Source organism: Sphaerulina musiva, assembly GCF_000320565.1.
Source record: "Sphaerulina musiva SO2202 unplaced genomic scaffold SEPMUscaffold_1, whole genome shotgun sequence".
NCBI lineage: Eukaryota > Fungi > Ascomycota > Dothideomycetes > Mycosphaerellales > Mycosphaerellaceae > Sphaerulina > Sphaerulina musiva.
In genome coordinates, this window is record NW_016017383.1 from 4,527,699 (window position 1) to 4,549,399 (window position 21,701).

Genomic DNA, 21,701 nt, shown 5'->3' on the forward strand with positions numbered 1-21,701 from the left:
GGAATCCGTAGTACTATTCATTGGGAGCTACTCTGAGTCTACCACATGCCTTGCATACTAGGGAGCGTTCCTCGACACATCTATGATAGCCTCTGGGTCTCCTCTATCTGACAGATATCGACAGGCGGTGCACTCGTTGTGGAAGAAGCCGTGTTCTCGGTCCCTGGAAGCCTTGAACATGTGTGTACATCTCGAATGTCGCCATCGACCCAAGATGGATCTTGTAGACGGGCAGAATTCAGTTGTCTTGTGCTTGAAGCTGCAAGCGCAACGTCTTAGATCATGTGCCAGAGGCTCTTGTCGCTATAAAGAAACGTGCGACGTGTCCCGCTTTTACCTAGCACAGACCGTACAGTGTTGTTCCACGCTGCAGGATGAGGCCCATGATCCTGCCTGGAACCAGGAGTACCGTCAGAGCCCTCATAATCCACGACGGCTGCAGCTTTCCAAGGCTTCCGAGCTCGTGGTGATGGCGTTGATAATGTAAGGTGTATGCTCGGCTCGCGCGACCGGCGAAGCAACTAACACTCCAAGGAGATGAACAAAATATGCCTTCTCACTGCGCTAGTCATAACATTATCGCGACAGAACAGCCTTAACCGTCCCTTCCAGCTCTATATTACCTGGAACTGCCATCTCATACGTCCCAGCGGCATTGATTCCTTGGCTTCGGCTCCAGTTCCAAGACGCCAGGAGATCGTTGGCCTCCTTTGGCTTGATATCGGACGAGGCTGTGCCAATGGTAATGTGTGCGATAGCGTTAACACTCTGGAAATTTTCGTGGCTGCCTTCGAATGGTACGAGTGTTACCACAAAAGCCATGACACGACTGTTCCAGACCAGACGTTCCAGACGCACCCGACAGAGCCCGACGTTCGGATCTGGGATGGCGTAAGCTCGCCCCTCGGTAGGTGCAGCGGCCTTTTGGTGAAGTTCAGTGAGGCGGGCCCAAGTTCCCTGATGCTCGGCAGCAGTAGCCCGGTGGATGAGGGTTACGTGGAATTCGTTCTGAACGCGGCGCTGAGATCGAAGGGCGTTGTACATTTGCGAGAGTTCAGGTGATGCGCCTGCAAACATTGCATTCAGTATCGGCACCAGTCTCCCAGCAGGCACTTGAACTGCAAAGTATTCCACTTTCTTCTCCTTCGGTTGACCATTAGACTGAGGCTGAGACTTGGGCGCATTGTTGCCTTTGGATTTCTTGTTGTCGAAGCCCTGAATCTCGTGCTTGATGTCGACGGTATAGTCACTCAGTGCCCACTGGATAGCACTGTCCATGTCGTCCGGAGACGGCATTTCGCGGTCGTGGAACAGTTGTGGATACTCTGCATAGAGCTTAGTGATCACAGTGTCCAAATTCTCCCGGGAGTCCAGAGTCGGGTCAAGATTGATCACCAAGTCGAAGCCATCATCTGGAGGCGCATCACTATTGACAGCTTCGAAGCGATGCAAAAAGCCTTCCATGATGCCAACGATTTCATCAGTTCCCTTGCTGGTGTGTATAGTCTGGTGGTTATCGCCTCGAGACAGCACTCGGTATCGCAGGGCCTGTCTGATGTGGTCGTAGTTTCCGCGATCATGAACAAAGTGCAAGGCTACAAAGCGTGCATTGGGAACCACTTTCGAGACGTCTTCAATAAGCTGCTGCCGCTCCCGCCGCTGATGGTTATTGCGATCCGCAATCATTGCATCGTACTTTTCTAGCTCAGCGCAACATGCATTGGCAAATGCCAGGGGCTTACCGCGCCGAACGGTGATGTTGTCATTCTGGATGTGGCCCCAGCCAAAGAGCTTACACAAGGCCAATGCAATTGTAGTCTTGCCGCAGCCAATAGTCGCAACTGGTACGAGAACCACATCTCCAGTCACTGCATCGTTGGTGACCTGGCCCTGCTGTGCTTCGAGGCGGATGATCTCTGCGCCAGTGAGACCACGTTGTGCGAGGAAGTCGTCGCGCATTTTAATAATTCCATGGTTCTGTTGGTAAGCTTTTCCGAGAGCTGGATTACCGTGCAGCTGCTTTCTCGCAAAAGTGATGTACTCGGCTGTGATCTCTTTGTGCTTTTTGTATTTGGGCTCACGCTGAGCGATTACCGCTTTGGTACATTCTCGCCATTGACGATACATGAGATAAGGTTCCTGGAGAATGTCAGCGATCTCGGATGCAAGCAATCACAGTGAGCATGACTCCTCACATACCTCAAACTTGTACTTGAAGAACCAATCGTGCCACTCGCCCGTATTCGCCTTCGATTGACAACGTATGACGAAGCCTTCTGTATCACGCCCCTGGAAGTTTCCAGTTTCTGCAATCCTATCAAGAAAGCTTTTCACGTCCTCTATATTGTTGTTGGTGAGGTAGGTTGTCTTCTTGAAGCCCCATTCATCAGCGAATCTGTCGACCAAGTGATGCGGGTATGTCGCAAACTCAGGTAGGTTGAGATTGATGCCATGCAGATAGAGACCGGCAGCCTCTGGTGAATAGGCGAGTACATGCTCTTCAAAGTCATCGTCACACAGCTCTGCGACTGCGGTAGCGTTCATCGATCGAAGCTGCAGAGCCAGTTGCTGTCGAGTTTTCCCAACGCGGGCCAGATGCTTCTCTACCCACTGCTCGCCAACAGACGCGTGGCTGGCTCCAACATCAGTTCGATCTCCAGTGGAGTGCTTACTGCACACAATAAGAGTCCCATCTTCGAGCCCAGCAATGAAGATGATGCAGCCGTTTTCCTTGACACTCAGCTCGTATGGACCTCTCGTATTCGCGGTGACATTCTTCCATTCGGTTTCGGGAACTTCGCCGTGATTGAAGAACTTGTCGTAACCGCGAACAGCAATCTCAGGGTGACCGTTCCTGGTTCGTGTGGTGAAGAGTCCTCTGGCATAGCTGGGCAGGTTAGGCTTCTTGTAGTCCCAATCTTGCATGCGCCACGAGTCGACTCGGATATCTGTACCGTTCACTGCAAATGTAGCTTTTTTGCAGGAGAAGCCAGAACTTTTCTTCGCTTTGCCCTTGTTGGCTTCGAAGCCGCGGAGCATTTCCTCTATCTCATTGGGATCCTGCGGCCGGTACGGAGCGCCTTCGTAGATTGCCATATTCCTGTTGCTCGACTGGCGAGCGATCGGATTGCTGGGAGCGTGAATGGTCTTGTCTTATGCTACTTGCGGCAATCGAGATGTATTGCTCAGAATCTCAAGGTTGGCGTTGGGGTCTCTTAATCTGGTGGTGAAGGGGGCAGAGTCAAAAAGGCTGCGAGGATGATGCGGAAAATTTGAGGGCTGAGCTGAAGGAAGCTGAAAGCGCGGAACACTCGACAAACTTATGGAAGGTGCATTCGCAAAAGTCGCAGACGGAGGAAGGAGCTGAGTCACTGCAGAAAGAGCAAGCGAGCGAGTGAAGAGACAGACCGCCGTTACTTGTGGAAACTGCGTCTCGATGGAGCGCAACGTGAAGGAAGTGGAAGGTGTGCGGTGTCTCCTTCCTGTCGGCGGCGTGTACTGTGCAAACGAAGAAAGAAGAAGTCTGCAGTCAGGAAGCTTGGCTTGGCACGCATCCATCGTCTCCTCCAACGCTCCCTCCCTCCCTCCCACTCCTCACTACTGTACCTGGTATCTACTGTACTGGCTCACTGCCATCAGCATCACTCACTACTCCTCGGTGAAGGCAGCTACATAGCCTGCACGATTCCACAACATGTCTTCCCGACCAGCGCCTGGTACACGGCGGTCAGTCAAGACCGAGTATATCACCACAGTAAGATTGATTTGACTGCTCTCCCACAGCAGTTGAACGTGCACTGATACATAATGCGCCTAGGATACGGGCAACAAGATCTCAAGACGCTCAAATATCGAGGGCAAACAGAACATCATGCTCGGTGGCAAGTCTGTGGTCATGGCTGGCGTTCACATGCGAGGCGATCTGCACCTGATAGAAAAGCCGCCCGCTGAAGGTGAGAAGCCTCGACCTCCAAGAACAGCCATTAGCATAGGCAAGTAGGTGCATTCTAATTACTACTTAAACTATTATACTCGAGCTGATGTCGCGCCAGAGCCAGTATCGTGTCGACCAACTGCATTCTCCACCCTCCCATGCGACTACATCACGGCGAAATGACATTTTACCCCATGAGGATAGGCGATAATGTGTTCATTGGCGCTGGCACGCATGTATCCGCCGCTGTGATATCCTCACATGTGCATATTGGCGAGAATTGTGTTCTTGGTTCTTTCAGCATGCTCAAGGAAAGCTGCAAAGTTCTGCCAAACACAGTCGTACCGCCCAATATGATCGTTCCGCCAGGCTGCATTGTTGCAGGTCGACCAGCTCGCATCATCGGCGAAGTTGGTGACGGTTGGGGCCAGTCTGTGGGCGGAGGCGAGGGTGAGGAGCTTGTTGAAGGTGGCGATCTCAGACCATTAGTCAGGAAGATTGAGTGAAAGAGTTACTGACGATGATTTCGGTCTCTGAACCTATGTGATGTCGGGGGTGGTCTTTTGACATTACAGGCACGACGCACCTACTGTGCAATTGTCATAAGTCCCACCAGGGAGGAGTTCACAGGCTGCAGATTATGGTGAAGGAAAGACAACGCACGGGATATTTGACGAACAGCCGTACGTTGTCTGGAGATACCTGTAGACGTGAACAAGCTGCCGTGCGTATCACCACTGGCGTTTGTCGTCTTCCATGTATGAGCCATACTGACGTGATATGCTAGACATAGTGACGCCGTTGTCTGCATTCTCTTCCACTTCGATGGCATGGCCAGCAGCTTGGAGCATGAGAGATGAAGTCGACGTCCCTGCAGAATACTGGTGAACGATTTGTTTGCTGGACACCCAATGAGTACAGTATGTTCGCGAGTTCAGGCAATGTACAACGGGACCAATATCAGAGCCTTGGAGATTGTGTCGTGCATTCATTGCCATATATATAAGGTATACTCCAAAGCTAATCATGCATTCGACCAGGCCACAACGCAAGCAAAATCGTAAATTTCCTACTCTCAAGGCATTTCAAGTGCGCGATTGCCGCCAGTATACCCCTTGGACTGCATCCAGTCTCGCCCTGTTATTGATACGTCCATGGACCATCGAATCTTGGACTGAAGTTGGGACCATTGAGGTTGTATGGATCTGTAAAGGCGTCTACAGGTACGCTGAGCGAACCATCACTCCACGACTGGGAGACGAATCCTCCGAAATCGTCACGACTGGGTGGAGACTCCGTGCGATGAGATGTAGTGGTGGATGGAGTATTCCCGCCAATTCCGCCCTTGCTAGATTGGTTTAGGCCAGCAGGACCGACTGCAGTGGTTGCGTATTGGTCATCCACCACGTCGAGACCAGGGAAGAGCTGTTTCATGAGATCCTCACTGGGTGCACTGGAAGGCCCAACAGACTGCGATAGTGGACGTCCCGTGGTGCTGAGACCAGCTGCTCGAGGTGGAAGAGAAGTGCCTGGGACCATGGGAGGTGTAGGCCACCCGTTGAACGTGAAGGTCTGATCTAGCTCCGCAGTCTTGGACTTATCCATGCTGAAGTTGTATGCACTGCTGACCGGTGTCTGCCATTCGTTCGCGGCTTGTGACATGGTGAAGTCTGCATTTCCGAAGAAGTTTGGCGGAAGGCTGCGTCGATTTGCATTGTTCGTCTCGCTCATCACCGTGTCCATGGGCAAGGTTCCAATATCTTCCTGTATGCTTGGCATCGGGAAGCCGTAAAGGTCGTCCACAGTCGGAATCTCGTCAATTTCCGATTGAGTGCCAGATGATGCCGCAGTCAGGGCCGGTTGCGCCACGTTGCTCACATCAAATTGCGAAGCCCACGCCGCGAATGGATTGTTGTTGGGCATGGGATCCGCAGATGTGCCAATTGACCACGGATCAAAGGAGCTATCAGCCATGCCAGACATGGGCTCAAAAGCAGGAAAAGCCATGCAGTCATTGGTGCTAGAGTCCACGCTCTGATTGGTCTGAGTAGGCCCCAGTGTGCCGAAATCGATCATGGAAAGAGTGTTATCTGACAGACCTCCGCTGCACGTTCCCGTACTGGTGAATTTCGGTGATGGTTGCTCAGACTTGGACAAGCGTCGTGGCGCGTTGGTAAGCAACAAACCGTTGACGGGGCGAGAGCTAGGGACGTCGGCGAGCGAGGCACTCTGCAACGGCAAGCTGTCCACAGATCGCCGGGCCGCTTGCGACACGTTGTGTTCGGTATGTGCTCTGGGCAGTGGCATCTTGTAGGGCATACCGCACTCATGAGCAGCATGGTTCTTGTGGTGCACGGGCTTGTGGTGTCCATTCTTGAAAACAGTGATCGATCCATCCGACTTTGCTGTCTCTAAGCGCGGCTTCGGTACTGCGGGGCCATGAGGTGGACTGGACCCTTTGCTCGTTGGCTCCCTCTTCATCAACGAACACGCACACTTGCCGCCGTGATGACAACAGCAGCCTTGCTCTTCGGCGACAGCAGTCAGATGTGCCGGGTCGTCTTCCTGCCTGGCATGTGTCTCGTCATGAAAGCCAGCCTTTGCGCGCTCTTCGGCTTCCCGGAGGTGTATACATTTCTCTTTTGAGTGATGCGGCTTCTCGGCCTCCCCGCAGTCACATTTGACATGTGCAGCTCGTTTCTTACGCTCGAGGCGGCAGTGTTGGCACTGGGTCACGGGCCGTCCTTTCTTGGGGACGAGAGTAAGTTCACGGTCTGGACGACAGTCAGCAACACTTCACAGAGGCAGCTACGGCGCAGGACTCACCAGTATGGTTGCAGCCGCTCACGCGATGACCTTTGAGACATGACTGGCATGCCCATTTGGTCCCATCTTCCTTTACAACCATGCCGGAAAGGTGGGCGTGAGGTTAATGCGCGATTTATCGCTCGGTTGCTGTGGCTGCTCACGACGCCGCACGGCGACAATGAGGTTGCTTAAAATGCTGAGTAGTAGTTGAACAGAGTAACAAGGATATATGCTAGATCTAGACAAAAGAAGCCGGGCCTGGTCGTTAAATCTGGGTATCTCTAGTAGTCCATCCGGAACGCCTTCTCAGTGCTCTTGCTCTGCGGTCTGCCCGCCAAGGAGAAATGGAGGCAGAACTGTGACTGACAACAAGGCCAGGAGTGTTTCGCGTTCAGGCCGGGCTCAGCCTCGATAGGCTGGCCTTTGGGATGGCCGTGGCTCTTGAAGACGTGGGAACAAAATAGAAAAGGTCGCCTTCTCGCTGTGTGGTCGGAAGAGACAGCAGCGAAGTGAGAAGGTCATCAAAAATCGAATCGAGAGGCTGCGGGCCCGCCCTCGTCGCTCCGCCTCCGCCAAGCTATCTGAAGCACACCCTTCTGCCTTCCCTTGTTCGGACCGCATCCGCGTCGTCGTCAAAGGACAGACTTGGACTAGAGTAAGGCCGGCTTAGCAGGTACTTCACGCTCTACCTCCTTACGGTCTCTACCACACACATGCCCCCCTCCATCGTCCATATTCGCTAGGAGGTAGTTCTCATCACCTCCTACCTCCTTGCCTCCTAGCTGTGCCCGCATCGCATCCCCTCGGCCTAGCGCTGGAGCTGGCCATCTGTTCTCCAGGCCGAGATCTCGATGACTACGTCGGACCCTGCTGCACGAGCGTGTGCACTCCACCACTGCACTGCTACTCGCGAGGGTCATGGGATTGACGCGCTTCGCCACAGCAATCTCCAAGCTACCTGTAGGAGGTACCTCCACATTTACCGGTCAGCACTCCCACTCCTGAATCCGAATCCGAACCTCGGTGTGCCAGCGGGGCGCCAAAACGGGACATGCTTGTACGGTGTGCCCTGCATTTCCGTTTTGCCTGGTACAGCTGCGCAAGCCCGGCAGTTTCACTGGCTTCGTGGAGAGAGTTAGGAGGTACCGGTTCACGACAAGATACAGTTCCGCCGTTCGCCATCACCGTGTCAAGATGATCTGGGTCCATTTCTAATATGAAAAGTCTACCACACGCCTCTGGCGAGGCCACGCGGACGTGTCTGCCAGACAGCAACGTAGCACCGAAAGCAGGCTCACCGCATCTGCTACTTCTACTCCTCGACGTCGAACCACGAGTCCGTGGATGTTACCAAATACGCGCACTTCACTGCTTACGCAGGACTTCAACGTCCCCGTGAACCCCCCCAGCGTTACACAGCGTGGTCAAGCAGCTGTTTGGCGAAGGACTCAACGCTCGTTGGTGTCGCAGCAGCCGTTATTTGGGCATGCAGGTCCTCCTATGACAAAAATCTCTGGGATGTCGGCTAGTCGGCTTGTACGTGCAGCTGAGCTGACCTCTTCATCTGAGCTTCCGAGAATGTCACTACTATGAGCTTTCTTTTGACTCATTACTTATTTGTTATAAACATGTGCTCCTCTCGATGGACTTGTCCATCACGAGAAGGAACGCGCGGATCTCTTTCTTTTGGCCGAGACAATGGCATTTGCCCACCACGTATCGCAAAGGACTAGGAGGTACGTTGTTCGCAGCGGTGAGTTTGAGACTAACCGGACATACACCTAGCGACGCAAGCATGATGGTTGTCTCATCATCGACTTGCAGCGACTCGAGAGCCGCATCTGCCGGTTGAGCGTTCATCTTTCCCTCTACTCTACAGAGTTTGAAGCCATCCTGCTTCAGTCGACCTTCTACGAGATCCAAGAACAACGTCCAATGACCGAAGACGACGGTCTTCTCGGTCTCAGTTGCCGCAGATAGAGATTGGAGCAGACCGCCCATCGTGCCACTGCTGAAGTAGTTGGTAGGAAGGCTGTCTTCCGGAATGATGCCTCCAAGCTCATCGCGAGGTCCGACTAGAAAGAAAGCAGGAAGCATCCTTGAGTTCTGCTCGAACGAATGGATAATGGTGCTGTGCTCCAATCACTTTCTCGACACAATCTCACCCAAATGCATACCTACCTTACAAACATTGATCACTGGCTTTTGCAAAGTTTCCAGGCAGATCGCGTAATCTTCTGAACCCTCTGTCTGAATTTGGAGGACGTCCTGCGCAGAATTGTTATGGTACATCAGGCATACCCTTTGCATCTGCACCAAATGCAGTATGTCTGGCCTATTCGTCAAGAGAGAAACAAGCGGTCGATGAACATATTCCTTGAGCTCTGCGAAGGCACAATGCCTTCATTATGGCTTGGAGCAAGTGGGACGCACTCTGCTAGCGAAGCTTCGAGGATCGCACAAGAACAAAATTGGACATGTACTCTGCACTAAAGTCAGAGTCATCTATGCCGTAACTACACGGCAACAGGTACCCATTCCTCCGCTCACTCGCGAGAAGCGCAGTGGCGAGCACAGGTCCTTCAAAGAATTCACAATTGGGAGGACTCTGGAGGTCGGATGCTAGCACGTTCCTGATGAGTCTCTCAATTTTAGCGGTATCCGACGATTGTCTACACAACCTGCTCGCGCTCCCGTGACCATGCAGACAATGAAAACGCAGCTAAAGTACCCACCTTACCTCTACATCCAGTAGGTGTTGTCCCTCGTGGAGAATGGTAATGCGAGGAGGAGGTACCTACGCGTAGGAAAGGACGCGTCTTGGGAAAGTGCCGACCTCGCCCCTGCCGATCGTCACCACCATGCTGTGCTTGCACCTGACCTTCACGAAATCTTTCTGTCCACCACTGATCCTGGAGATGTTCCTTGGGAATCTTCCTCAGCACACATTACATCTTACATGTCGGGTAGTCGAACACACATCGACAACTTCACTGTACCGCCTGCCCCTGGCGCTTATCTAGCTGGGCAACGCCGACGAGAGAACCGGGCAAGTGAAGCGTACAGGTATGGTATGTATATCGGCCTACTTGTCTGCCTTGTACACCGTTCAGGTGAAAGTTACTGCACAAGGAGGGCGAAGCCGCGTATCGAGTGGTTAAGGTATATATACCTTACTCCCGTATGTTGTAACAATAGAATAGTAATGTCGCGTGGAGGCTTGAGAGGCAAGAAGCGCTGCCCAGATCGTGTGCCTTCCTTCCTCAAGACGACCACCACTTCTTCGCAACTGACAGCAGACACGACGGGACTTCTCGCGCAGTCCTCTACTGACACCATCATCGACGCTGAAGGTGATGGCGAAGGTCGACAAACGCGTCCAAGCCATTATACACGCTGCACAGCAGGCGTTGAAGCATCTCCGAGACAGAACTGAAGTGCCTCGAAAACTAGCGATCGAAATTGACGGCCACATCAGAAACTCGCTCTCAACATTAAACCCTTCACTAGTGGCGAGCCGAGTCGATGAAATCGATGCTTATGGGACCGATATCTGGAATGCCGCCGCCGATATCATCCACGAGGACAAAGAGCCACGCGAGCCACGCTCCCAGGCTGCGAGTGTGGTGTCTGTCGGTGTCTCACTTCGCGTCTTCTCTCTTTTGTTGCTGGATCTTTCTCACTGCGCTTCTTCTCGCCGCACCAAAAACCCTGCTCAACAGGTGCGGCTGTTCAAGGTATCCAACCGCACGGCGAAGCTTTGTCTCGAGAGAAAGCAGCTCGATCTGTCAGTAACCGCGCTGGAGGTCGGCTCAAAGCATATTTCGCGGCTAGCCGAACCAGGCCCTCTAGTGGAATTCAGCAGCACCGACGGACCGCCTTTGAGCGCGCATGAAGTCTCTATGAAGTCTTTGGAATGCGAGTACTACTTACTCCGTATTCTACATGCATGGAGGTCGGAACGTCGTGATCTTGCCGATCACTTCTTTCATTCTTGGACTAAAGTCCATATGCCTGAAGGTTCTCCTAGGATCGATGCGTCCGTCAAGGCTGCTGACTTGTTCTACGAATTCGCGCGACAGCTCACCAAGAAAGGTGACGCTGAAGTCGCAGCAAAGTGGTACGATCGGGCTCTGACTGCTCTGTGGGATGGTGATCCCGAACTGGCTGGACATGACAGTGGCGAGCTGTTGACGAGCATCGCTGTTGCATATGGTAAAATGATTAACGATGTACTACTTGGGCAGCGCTGATGATTCTTAGTGGAACAATTGTTGAAAACTGGACAGAATCTATCGTGCATTCGCACCCAAGAGATCGTCGCTCAGCTCGAGAGTTGCCACTGCCTCAGCAATCGGTTGTCCATACCAGTGCTCAAACTTCGCGTCCTGGTCAACGTGAAGCCAATCCAGCCTGAGGAGCTCAATAGAGCCCTGCTTGGCATCATACGGCTCTCAGTCCTAACAGAGGAAAATTTCAAGATGTGCGTCTCAGAGCTGCATGATGTCTCGCATATGCTGATTACAACAGGATCATGCAGACAATGCGCAAAGCCCATGAGGTACTACCGGACGTTGCCATTGCCGCTTTGCAGACATTTATATTGGAAAGGCTATTGCCCGAAGTGTCGAGCGTGCATAGCGTCCTCGATCAGGTCAACGAGTGGCTCGAAAAGGCGAGTATTACCTACACGTTATACGCAACGACCCGCATGGTTTCATCTGGAGAGAGTCTCGTGGATGGGCTCACACTGCTGTTCGACAGTCTACATGAACACGCTGCTGCGCGGTTCACTTCGAAGGCTACGCACGCTGCACAGACTCTCATATGGAAAGCCACCTCCTTACCAGACTTCACTGTCGCTCAGCAGTGCTGCCTGCTTCTACGGCACCCTCTCTTTGACAACGCAGGCAACACCAATAAGGGTCGCATTGCGCGGAAGTTGATGCGAGCTGCACTTGACGCCAAAGACTTCCCCGAGGCACGTAAGCTGTTTCTGGAGTTGCCGACTGAAGTGCGAAACGAGCCCGCAACGCGATACTCTGCTTTCCAGCTCGCACTACGCGAGGGCGATATGAATTTGGCAGAGGAAAGCCTCCGCGTGGTGCTCAAAAGCTCTGGCACTGATCCTACGTACCTTTACGCATGCGTGCTGGATGTGCAACAGCAGCCGAAAGTGAGGCAAATGGCTGTAATTGCACTGAAGGCAGTTTTGCAACAGAGACCGCCGGGAATCCAGCTTAGATCGCTCCTCCGTTGCATGGCGAGGTTGCTCATCGCTGAAGCGAATAATCCAGAGTTGGACGCAGGCGTCCTTGCCGAAGAAATAGCCGCAATATTTGAAATGGCCGCTGGCAGCATCAAGGAAATCCGCAAATGTCCTCCTGACCAGTGGCGAGTAGAAGTGCTGTGGTGGAGCAAGAATGCGTACAATTTGGCTATACAGCTTTGCTCTACCATCGATCCTCGACAGCTTCTTCGGATACTCTCTGCGTGTACCGCATTTATGAACGAGATCCCGACCGATGCAGGACACATGCATGCGGATGACCTGGTGTCTCGTAAGTTGACGTGCCTTTTCTTATCTACCACATCGATGATAGTCCTCGGCCGCTCGAGCTTTCAAGATGCGGCATGCGCAAAAGACTACTTCACACAAGCACTACGGGACATAGCCATGTTCGGAGCGCTGCAGCAGACTGTCAAAAGCAACGACGAGGCCAGTAGTGCTCGAACTTTCACCATGACCAAATTCGAGCTGGAGTGCATCCTCCAACTTCGACAGTGGAACCTCCTCGACGAAGTGTTGCAGAGATGCCTTGAAATGCGCACAGCAGGCCGATGGGACACGTTGGCAGATCTGATCATCGTCATCTCTGAGCACCTCGACTCTAGTGAGCAGACTGCTCATACATCATTGATCACGCAGCTCCTTCAGAAGATCATCAATGAAAGTTGGAAGAAGGAAAAGGACATAGTCCAAGTTTCGCGATGGCTTCGCTTTGCCTTCATGCTGTGTCTCCATCATGAAGAGGGCAGCTTTGCCAGGAAGCTTCTCGACCAAGCTTCTCGCATGGCAGAACATGGACAAGCGGGCAAGTATGGCGCTTACCCAGAAGCAGAGTTACAGTGGCTTGCCACGACTGGTTTCAACCATGCTATCGATCTCGTCGCGGACGATAAGCTAGATGATGTAAAAGCATGGCTCGATGCTGCAGTGGAAGTGGCGAGATGGACGCAAGACAATGGCGCGATGCACGCCATCCTCAGCGAGAAACGGGAAACTGCGTTGAAACGTATCAGACGCGGCCAGAATTAAGTACGTCCACTTGTGACTGCTCGAGATCTCCGAAATTTGTTCTTTGCCCATAGCGTTCCGAGAATACTTTGTGAATTATAGCGACCACACCTCTCACCACCATTTCTCGCAGAGTACTCGATCATCCGACATTCCAGGCTGGCTCCGAAGATTCGCCACCACCTCATCAGTCATCTTCGGGGGACCGCAAACGTACGCAACAGTGTTCTTGCGATCATGCTCCGGCCCAAACCCACTCGTCTTGTAGCCATCTAAAGCTTTGACAAGATCTTCTTCCTGGAAGCGTCTACCATATGTTCGATTCGGTAGCTTCCCATGCTCGATGATGCCTTCATTCCCAAGTCCGGTGAGAAAGGCAGCCAGAGTGACATTAGGATCTGCTGCCATGGCTATAGCATCCATCAACCGCGGCATAAACAGAATCTTTTGCACGTCAAGATCGGGATCCGTTTTCGTGCTATACACAAAGTGCATCTCAGGTGGCCTCAGCTGGGCTGGCATTCGAACCAGAGTAGTAAATATGGAAATCAATGGACTTTTTTTCACATGAGAAACCGTCAGCCATATGAGTCAGGTTCGTCCGATAGATACCTTATATCCGTAAAATTGATACAAAAAGTCCACTCACTTGATCCCCACTCCTCCCGCAACCAACACGAGACGTTCAATCGCGCTAGTATCCAAAAGTCCTGGCGGAGGAGGCCATGTGAAACTTCCTCCCACGCGAACGGCGAGTTGCGTGCCCAAAATGTCTTCCATGGGTCGCCACAGCCATTGGGCGGGGGGGTTCTTGCTCTTCTGCACAGCTAGCTCGAGGTAGGGTGGCGAGTGGCTGCTGCTGCTGCTGCTGCTGCTGCGAGTAGAGGTAGGTCGGGCTTCGTTTGGGGTGGAAGTGATGGTGAATCCACCTGCTTGGCGGACCGTGGGGAGGAATGTATCTACCCATTGGCCTGGGAGGAACTTTTTGAGAAGAAAATGGAAGAAAATTAGTGTGTGTATCGCAGTCAGTCGGTTGGATACAGGTAGGTAGGTAGGTAAATAGTGGTAGGTATATATATATGAATGAATGCATGTATGAATGAATGTATGGATGTGTATGGATGTAAAGGTTGAGGGGAAAGATGTCCCCTTTTTGTTCTCTCCCAAGAAAAGAAAAATAGCCGTACCCGAATGGTATGTGTCGGATCTACAGCACTCAAGCGCAAGAGTCGAATCTCGTCGTTGATTTGTCTAATGTGTGATAATACCACTGGCTCGATTTGTGGCTCGCGCGGCTCCGCTTGGGTTCTTTGTTCGTGGGGTATCGAGGAGGAGGAAGAGTTGATGGTTGCCATGGATCGCCGACGAGAAGGAAGAATGCTGATGCCTCCTGGGGAAGTTTTCCACTTCCATGGAGATGATAATAATGATGATGGTGCCTTTGGCCAATAATGACGATAGTAATGGCCTAATCGAGTGAGCATTGTTTTATTTGTTTGCGTGTGGAGTGAGAATGTGTCGTCGTCGTCAGGAGGCTATCAGGAACAAGGGTTGGCCTCGCCTATCGGGATGGAATGTACCGCTTACGGTGTATTACATGAACTTTACGAGTGTTCCAGGTTAGGTAGGTGATGGATTTCGGCAAGCCTTTTTTGGTATTGTTAAGTACAAGTGTCAAGACCAACTCGAATGTAAGAATAAGAGCCTCTGAATTGTAACTATATGTAGTCCTCGTGTCCGCTAGCAGATCCGTCTGCGTAGATGAATTCGTTCGGGCTTATAGATGAGGTAAGTAGGTAAGGTACCAGGTAGTGATGGACTGATGGTCCGAGCTATATCATGACCACCTTCCGTATATGTAGCCCTCGCTTACACCCGTTACGCATCCATACAAGGAACGGACGCATTTCAATGATTCCATCGCCGATTTCGCTTGACAATAACCCGGTTATCGTGCTCTGCTGTATCAATAAAGAACGAACTTCGTGCTTCTGCTTGCCCACGATAGTACCTCAGAGACTATTACATTCATCAGCACAGGGGCGTCGTCACCCCTAGAAACAGAACATGGACAAGATCGAAGCATTTGAAGGCCTCCCCGCCTATACCAGAACAGATCAATATGCAGTACAGCATCGCCGAAGACGACTGAGGCGTCGAGTGTTGAGATTCAGCGTTCTGGCATGTCTGGGATACATCTTGTATAGTCTCTCCATTTCATCCGGAAGGCCGCTTCAAGCAGGTCTACTCTCTACGGATAGACTTCAAGAGGACTATGCCACCTGTGCCAAGCTGCGGACGAAGCCAGAGGATCCAAGCGGACATCGCAATGTCAGTGCCCGATATGTTGAGGGAGTGAAACCGGTTCTCATTCAGAATGCCACCGTCTGGACAGGCGAGCCAGATGCGGACACTGGAAACTACTCGTGGGCTCGACTCGACGTATTACTCCAGTACGGGCTAATTCAGAAAGTGAGCGAGCATATCAGCAAGGATGAATTGCCTGATGAATATGATCTCGTGGAAGCCGCGGGGAGACAACTCACTTCTGGCATCATTGATATGCATTCGCATACTGGCGTAGACTCCTTGCCTGATCTGCAAGGTAATGATGACACAAATGAACTATCCAAGGATATCACACCATATGTTCGCAGTCTCGACGGGTTCAATCCACTTGACCCTCAATTCCAGGTCATCAAGTCTGGTGGAGTCACGACCTCTTTGATCCTTCCAGGCAGTGGGAACAACATCGGAGGCGAGGCCTTTGTTGTCAAACACGCTGTTGGCAAAGCAAATGGCAGACCGGAGCTCAGCATAGAGAGTTTGCTTGCCGATCCAGACCGTAATCATAGATACATCAAAATGGCCTGCGGAGAGAACGCGAAAAGAGTCTATGGTAAAGCGGGAAGAAACTTTGGGCCATTTTCCAGACTTGGTGAAGCGTGGGAGTTTCGACATGCATTTGAGCAGGCTGCTGCTCTCAAGAATTCGCAAGATGACTGGTGCGCGACCGCAGATGCTGTTGGTGCGGAGAAGATGACTACATATCTTCCCAAAGACCTTCAGTGGGAAACACTAGCCGCGGTCCTGCGAGGGCAAGTCATGGTCAACACTCACTGCTATACCATTCCGGATCTCGAGTCCTTCATCGGCTATACGAATGAGTTCAAGTTCCCAGTCCGAGCTTTTCACCACGCGCATAGTACATATCTGATTCCTGATGTGCTGAAAAGAGCCTATGGTGGACGAGCCCCCGCAGCCGCACTCTTTGCCGACAACATGAACTACAAGGCCGAGGCGTACGTCGCATCAGAGCAAGCGGGCAAGATCCTCTACGACGAGGGCATTACTCCAGTGTACGTCAGCGATAACCCCGTCATCAATGCGCAACATGTGGTCTTTGAAGCAGCGAAGGCACATCGTTATGGGCTTCCTTACCATGCTGCACTCGCAGGAGTGACCAGCGCACCAGCGGAGTTGCTGGGACTGGGCTCACGCATCGGAAAAGTCAAGTCGGGATATGATGCCGATGTGACTCTGTGGGATTCCGATCCGCTGTCTGTGGGCGCAACACCGGTTCAGGTGTTCATTGATGGAGTGCCTCAATTCAAGGATCCCGTCGAACTTCAGAAGCCAGTGACGCCTTCGATGGAGACGACTGACTACCCGGTACTGGTGAAACAGGACAATCCCGTGAATAGTGTGGTATTCACTGGCATTTCCAAGATTCATCTTCCTGGGTTTGAGCACACGAGGGATCTGCATGAGAACGCCAGTCTAGTGGTTGCAAATGGCAAGATCGTTTGCGCAGGTCCCTGCGAACATGCCATATCAGCGACGAGCAACATCATTGCGTTGAGCGACGGCTATATCACTCCACCTCTCACAGCATTTGGAAGCCTTCTCGGCCTCGAAGAGATTGCAGCCGAGGCAGACACATCCGATGGATCACTTTCCGAAGATTCCTTCTCGCATGCCGTAGACGGACTTCGATTCGAAGGCAAAAACCTCGCAGCAGCATACAATCACGGAGTGACCAAAGCCATCACCGCGCCCAAATTCGCCGGTACAGAGCACAAAGGCATCAGTGTCGCATTCCGCACGGGAGCCAAACACGCTCTGGAAAAACACGCCATTGTGAATCCTGCAGTCGCACTGCACTATACTCTCACCTCGGACGCCAAACAAGGCAAAACTCCCACCATCTCCAGCGCCATCGCCGACCTGCGATCGAAGCTTCTCAACGCCATTCCCTCGTCCAACGATACAAAAGGAGGCGAGGAAAAGAAACAGCAGCAACAGCCTCTCCAACCCGAAGACCTCGCTCTATCCCAAGTCGTCAACGGTACTCTCCCCCTCGTCATCAGCGTCCACTCAGCCGACACAATCGCCTCTCTTATCCGCCTCAAACACGAAATCGAATCCGCCATCAACATCTCCTCTTCTTCTCCCTCCTCCTCATCCCCACAACCCAAAAAACTCAACCTCATCCTCCTCGGCGCATCCGAAAGCCACCTGCTCGCCCACGAACTCTCCTCCTCTTCCATCTCCATCATTCTCTCCCCCTTATTCAGCTACGCCACCACCTGGGACCAACGACGCGCGCTTCCAGGAGCTCCACTGAGCAACGGCACGGCAATAGACGTCTTACACAACGCCGGGGTGCGAGTGGCGATTGGAGTGGATGAGGATTGGGAAGCGCGAGATTTGTTTTTGCAAGCGGGGATTGTACATGCGAATAGTGGAGGGAAAATTGGGGAGGAAGAGGCTTTGGATATGGTTTCGAGGGGGATTGAGGAGATGATGGGGTTGAAGGGGGAAAGTGGTGGTGGCGAAGAAGAAGAAGATGATGATGAGTTTAGTGAATTTGTGGTTTTTGAAGGGAATCCTTTGACGATTGGGGGTCAGATTAGAGCTGTGGCGGGAGGGGACGGAGGGGTGAGAATTTGGTCATGATCCATCTGCGCGGTTTCATGGCTGGTTGGTGATATGCCGAGGTGGGAAATGCTCATATCCGTGTTTCACTGATTTCTCGTACGCTATCTGCATGGCTAGAGAACATGCCTGCGCTCCAGATAGGCAAAAACCAGAAGGCATCACTCACAATCTGCGAGTGCCCTTATTAGGCGCTCTGTAAGAGCCACCGCTGCATTTTCTTTCAAGTCAGTAAAAAGTCGTCAGCATTCCCATCATCATCCCCTGTAAAATCGTCATCTCTTCGCTGCTTGTGCCACGAACGAGCTGAAGAATTTCCGAAATGCGAGGGCATCGCCACTAATGCTAGTGAGGTACGATTGGATGCCATCATCACCCACACCCAAATTCCGCAACTCGTTCTGTAACTGAGTTTGATACGCGAGCCCGTTCTTGCGGAGAATCGTCCATTGTAGGACCCCAGCTTCCTGCAGCACCGTTCTCATTTGCGCATCGTGCGGGCTGAATCCTTGCGTAGAGACCAGTGCCCAAGGCAGTGGCGCGAATTGCGTGAGAATGAAGCTATCGAAACCAGGCAGAGTGGGCTGCGCCACGGCCTCACTAGCGCTGAAATTGGAGAGGTCTGGGCCTCCCCAGATGCTTGTCATCTTGGTTAGGACCGAGAAAGCTAACCTGGCACTTTGAGCATCTGATATGTCACACGAGAAGCGTGTGATGGACGTCACAAAGGTGTCGAAGATTCCTTGATTTGCAGGCGTGACGAGCACGGAGGCAAGATCGTAGTTGAGAATGACAAGCACGAAGTTAAGATACTCTCTTCTCAGCTCTCTCAGTTGAATTTCGTCATCTGTGCCAGTAATCTCTTGCGAGAAACCGGCGAATACGCGCTGGAGGAGGGGAGTCAACAATTGGTCGAGAATGGCGAAGATTTCGGTCTTGAACCCAAAGACAACTTGGCCTAGTGTGCGAAGGAACATTGCCATTTCATCATTGGACGAGGCCGATGACAAGAGTCCCTCAATCCATCGTGGAAGTTGAGGTAGCACTTGTGCTCCCAGTACGCCCAAGAAGCGCGAGAATGCATGTCGTGCAGCTGCCCGAAGTTCAGAATTGTGCTTGAGGTTCTCCAGCGCAAGTAACACCGTCTCGCCGGCAGACTCGAACTCCTTCGCCAGCTCTGCCGGAGGTGGCGTGCTCGTAGGAGCTCCTGGAGTCCAATCCGAGAAACCATTTGCAAGCGAACCAAGTGCCATGATCACATGGTGTACCTGGAGAATAGCCCGCTCATCACCGTTTCTCGCTGAGGGCAGGTGGTTGCTCAAGTCGAGAGACAGTGGCTCGATTACGGTCTTTGCGATTGCGACTTTCGTTGGAGTCGGCACATTCTGCGTGGACGATACTTGCCCAATGGCTTCAAAGAGATATTGCTGGTTTTGAAACGCGGCGTCTGTCGACACTCCATCGCTGGAAGAATCGTCATCCTCGTCCTTATCAGTGGGAAGCTCGGCTTTGATGGTCAACAGGTCCGACACGGCCTGGACAATCGTTTGGGCATACTCTCCCAATTGTGCTCGTAGGTGCTTTACAAAGCGCTGAAAGAGGTACCACGAGCGCAGACGCACTTTGTTATGATCACTGTGGATGAATGTCACGAAGTTCTCGAGTACCTTGGGAATTCCAGCAATGTTTTGTTCAAAGTATTGCACATAGCGGACGCAGAGCTCCATGTACTGGAGCTGCACCGCTGGATGTGGATATGTCGCCAGATCGGAGGCCACCAAGGTTGACATCATCTCTACGAGGCGTGAGGCAGCCTCGGAGGTGGGCTTTGACTTGTTATAAAGCCCACCATTCCTAATGGCCAACTCGCCGAAGTGGTGCATCTCCAGCAGAGCCAAGTCGAGATCTCTCCAGTTGGGACGATCCTCGGTGCCAAGTCTTCCCAAAGTGTTGGCCACGACTCTCGTCAGGTTGTCCATATACATGCTTTCGTCCACGGCAGCTACGGTCTGCTGAAGTACATGGAGGCGTTTCCTCAATTCCTGGAATTCCGCTTCATCTGTTTGCTCATCCTCATCACCCCAACTGGCAGTATCGTCGTACTTCATTTTCGCGACGATGGCGTCCAAGATAGGGGGCAGCATGCCAGAGTAGTGGCTTGGTAGGCCGCCTTTCACCTTGTTGAGTCTTCGGAATAATGTGAGCAGATCTGTCAACGATGGTATCACAGCGGAGCAGATCTCGTCGTATTCATCGGAAAAGAAGCGTAGCAGGTAAGGAACAAATGTCTGAAGCTGCTGATCCGCTTTGGTTCGAGTCTGAGCTTCGATGCTGTCATTATCCAGAACCTTGACCACATCAAATACGACATTGTTCACCAATTTCGCAACAGTTTCCGCCAGGTCTGTATCGTAGTCCGAGGTCTTTCGTAGATCCGAGAGCGCGGGGCTTGCAACAAGCTGCCCGACGATACTGCCCAGGTTCAGGTAATTGATCAGCTCCACCTTGTCGTTTGGTTGCATCTTCTTGCCAACGGTCTCTGTGAACGTGTCAATGGCGGCATCGCGTGCCTTTGCCTCTCTACTGGCTGTAGTTAGACTGCCCTGTTGGCCAGCGATTTCCAGCAGCGCTCCCTGGATCCGTTCATTGATGACCAGCCATATGTCAATCCAGCTGACCCATTTCGCAATCGTTCGCAGGCACATCTCGACTATCCCCAGGTCCAACTGCGTCCAGTTGGAAAGAATGTCCTGCCAAATGGTGGCAATCTTGTTGACATCCCTGGTCCTGACCAAATCCTTCAGCTCTGCACTACGTCGTGCCTCTTCCGGAGTGCGTGGAATCATCACATCCGCAATCTCATCATGAATTGACCCCAAGATTCGCAGAAGCAGCACAGTGGGAGCTTGTGCTCCATCAGAGCTCGTCTCCGAGCTCGAGCTTGCCAGCGCAATGAATTCGTCAAAGAAGTCCGTCCAGTCCGAGGCATAGAGGGATGTGAAGAGATATGTGAGAGTCTGCGTGACCTTGTTCTGGATGGTAGGGGTGTCTGCCTCCGTCGACGTTGAGCTGTAGCGCCGACGCACGTAGTCCATCAGACGGTACCTCACATCATTCAGGCCAGCTTGGTCCAACCTCTGCGTCTGCACCGCATTGTTGACAATCTCCAGGCACACGAGTCGCACCACTTCTGATGGAGACGGATGGCGTGTGAACAAGGCCAGGCAGACCTGCCACGCATTTGGATCCTGCTTCAAGACATTCAGAAAGTCGTATGCCTGTCCTTTGAGGTTGTGCTCTGTCGTGGGATTGAAAGCGAGTTCGATGGCGCTTTCAACTTGTGTGTCCATATTCTTCCGATCACCGGCTCTCCCGCGTGAGAGATGTGATGCTGTTTGATTGTCTCCGGTCTTTCTTCATGGCAGTGTGATGTGACACTGCACTCTCCGAAAGGGTCTATTGTTGCATCTCGGCCGTTGCGTCCAGTGCCGGTGAGATTGGTATGGTAGTGTGACGGCGCGGGCGGTGAGTCGAAGCAAGGTGCGGCGTCGATGCTTATCCGCTGTTCTGAGGCTTTGTGGCGGGAGTGGCCGTGTTCTGCGACGAGAGCGGTATGAGTGTCAGTTATTGTGATTGAGAGGAAGGGCGAGTCGGTGTCCGTTTATGTTTCTGTGCAGTGTGATGGGCGGAATATGAGTGACACGCCTGGGCCAACAATTTGAT

General features: G+C 52.4%; 8 protein-coding genes across 8 annotated transcripts; 3 read left to right on the forward strand and 5 right to left on the reverse strand.

The window, feature by feature from the left end:
• SEPMUDRAFT_146764 (tRNA ligase) lies at positions 1-3,429 on the reverse strand. Its single transcript, XM_016903850.1, has 2 exons — positions 2,200-3,429; positions 1-2,139 (listed from the first exon to the last, which is right to left on the reverse strand). The coding sequence occupies exons 1-2, from the start codon at positions 3,094-3,096 to the stop codon at positions 577-579; spliced, it is 2,460 nt and encodes an 819-aa protein (XP_016765954.1). The 5' UTR covers positions 3,097-3,429; the 3' UTR covers positions 1-576.
• A 265-nt stretch (positions 3,430-3,694) lies between these two features.
• On the forward strand, positions 3,695-4,440 carry SEPMUDRAFT_32086 (dynactin Arp1 p25 subunit RO12; the record flags this gene model as incomplete). The annotated part of the gene is made up of 3 exons (XM_016908484.1): positions 3,695-3,754; positions 3,818-3,996; positions 4,053-4,440. The coding sequence occupies 3 exons, from the start codon at positions 3,695-3,697 to the stop codon at positions 4,438-4,440; spliced, it is 627 nt and encodes a 208-aa protein (XP_016765955.1).
• Positions 4,441-4,852: 412 nt separating this feature from the next.
• Positions 4,853-7,398, reverse strand: SEPMUDRAFT_146766 (uncharacterized protein). The gene is made up of 2 exons (XM_016903851.1): positions 6,761-7,398; positions 4,853-6,708 (listed from the first exon to the last, which is right to left on the reverse strand). The coding sequence occupies exons 1-2, from the start codon at positions 6,840-6,842 to the stop codon at positions 5,075-5,077; spliced, it is 1,716 nt and encodes a 571-aa protein (XP_016765956.1). The 5' UTR covers positions 6,843-7,398; the 3' UTR covers positions 4,853-5,074.
• Positions 7,399-8,354: 956 nt separating this feature from the next.
• On the reverse strand, positions 8,355-8,853 carry SEPMUDRAFT_146767 (uncharacterized protein). The gene has a single exon (XM_016903852.1). The coding sequence runs from the start codon at positions 8,837-8,839 to the stop codon at positions 8,363-8,365; it is 477 nt and encodes a 158-aa protein (XP_016765957.1). The 5' UTR covers positions 8,840-8,853; the 3' UTR covers positions 8,355-8,362.
• Positions 8,854-9,701: 848 nt separating this feature from the next.
• On the forward strand, positions 9,702-13,061 carry SEPMUDRAFT_153684 (uncharacterized protein; the record flags this gene model as incomplete). Its single annotated transcript, XM_016907519.1, has 6 exons — positions 9,702-9,813; positions 9,856-9,904; positions 10,065-10,957; positions 11,006-11,225; positions 11,273-12,303; positions 12,346-13,061. The coding sequence occupies 6 exons, from the start codon at positions 9,702-9,704 to the stop codon at positions 13,059-13,061; spliced, it is 3,021 nt and encodes a 1,006-aa protein (XP_016765958.1).
• Positions 12,969-14,759, reverse strand: SEPMUDRAFT_146768 (uncharacterized protein). The gene is made up of 3 exons (XM_016903853.1): positions 14,228-14,759; positions 13,690-14,021; positions 12,969-13,596 (listed from the first exon to the last, which is right to left on the reverse strand). Exons 1-3 carry the CDS (start codon positions 14,522-14,524, stop codon positions 13,155-13,157), a joined length of 1,071 nt encoding a protein of 356 aa, XP_016765959.1. The 5' UTR covers positions 14,525-14,759; the 3' UTR covers positions 12,969-13,154.
• A 275-nt stretch (positions 14,760-15,034) lies between these two features.
• SEPMUDRAFT_161019 (uncharacterized protein) lies at positions 15,035-17,999 on the forward strand (the record flags this gene model as incomplete). Its single annotated transcript, XM_016907919.1, has 2 exons — positions 15,035-15,225; positions 15,280-17,999. Exons 1-2 carry the CDS (start codon positions 15,108-15,110, stop codon positions 17,997-17,999), a joined length of 2,838 nt encoding a protein of 945 aa, XP_016765961.1. The 5' UTR covers positions 15,035-15,107.
• Positions 15,035-21,644, reverse strand: SEPMUDRAFT_146770 (tRNA exportin). Its single transcript, XM_016903854.1, has one exon. The coding sequence runs from the start codon at positions 21,326-21,328 to the stop codon at positions 18,254-18,256; it is 3,075 nt and encodes a 1,024-aa protein (XP_016765960.1). The 5' UTR covers positions 21,329-21,644; the 3' UTR covers positions 15,035-18,253.
• Between the last annotated feature and the right edge of the window lie 57 nt (positions 21,645-21,701).

Coding starts and splice junctions, on each gene's coding strand:
- SEPMUDRAFT_146764 (XM_016903850.1), bottom strand. CDS start 3,096: ATGGCAATCTACGAAGGCGCTCCGTACCGGCCGCAGGATCCCAATGAG. Junction 2,140..2,199: donor TCTTCAAGTACAAGTTTGAG/GTATGTGAGGAG, acceptor GACATTCTCCAG/GAACCTTATCTCATGTATCG.
- SEPMUDRAFT_146766 (XM_016903851.1), bottom strand. CDS start 6,842: ATGGTTGTAAAGGAAGATGGGACCAAATGGGCATGCCAGTCATGTCTC. Junction 6,709..6,760: donor GAGCGGCTGCAACCATACTG/GTGAGTCCTGCG, acceptor ACTGTCGTCCAG/ACCGTGAACTTACTCTCGTC.
- SEPMUDRAFT_146767 (XM_016903852.1), bottom strand. CDS start 8,839: ATGCTTCCTGCTTTCTTTCTAGTCGGACCTCGCGATGAGCTTGGAGGC.
- SEPMUDRAFT_146768 (XM_016903853.1), bottom strand. CDS start 14,524: ATGCTCACTCGATTAGGCCATTACTATCGTCATTATTGGCCAAAGGCA. Junction 14,022..14,227: donor ATCCGACACATACCATTCGG/GTACGGCTATTT, acceptor CTTCTCAAAAAG/TTCCTCCCAGGCCAATGGGT. Junction 13,597..13,689: donor GCGGGAGGAGTGGGGATCAA/GTGAGTGGACTT, acceptor TGTGAAAAAAAG/TCCATTGATTTCCATATTTA.
- SEPMUDRAFT_146770 (XM_016903854.1), bottom strand. CDS start 21,328: ATGGACACACAAGTTGAAAGCGCCATCGAACTCGCTTTCAATCCCACG.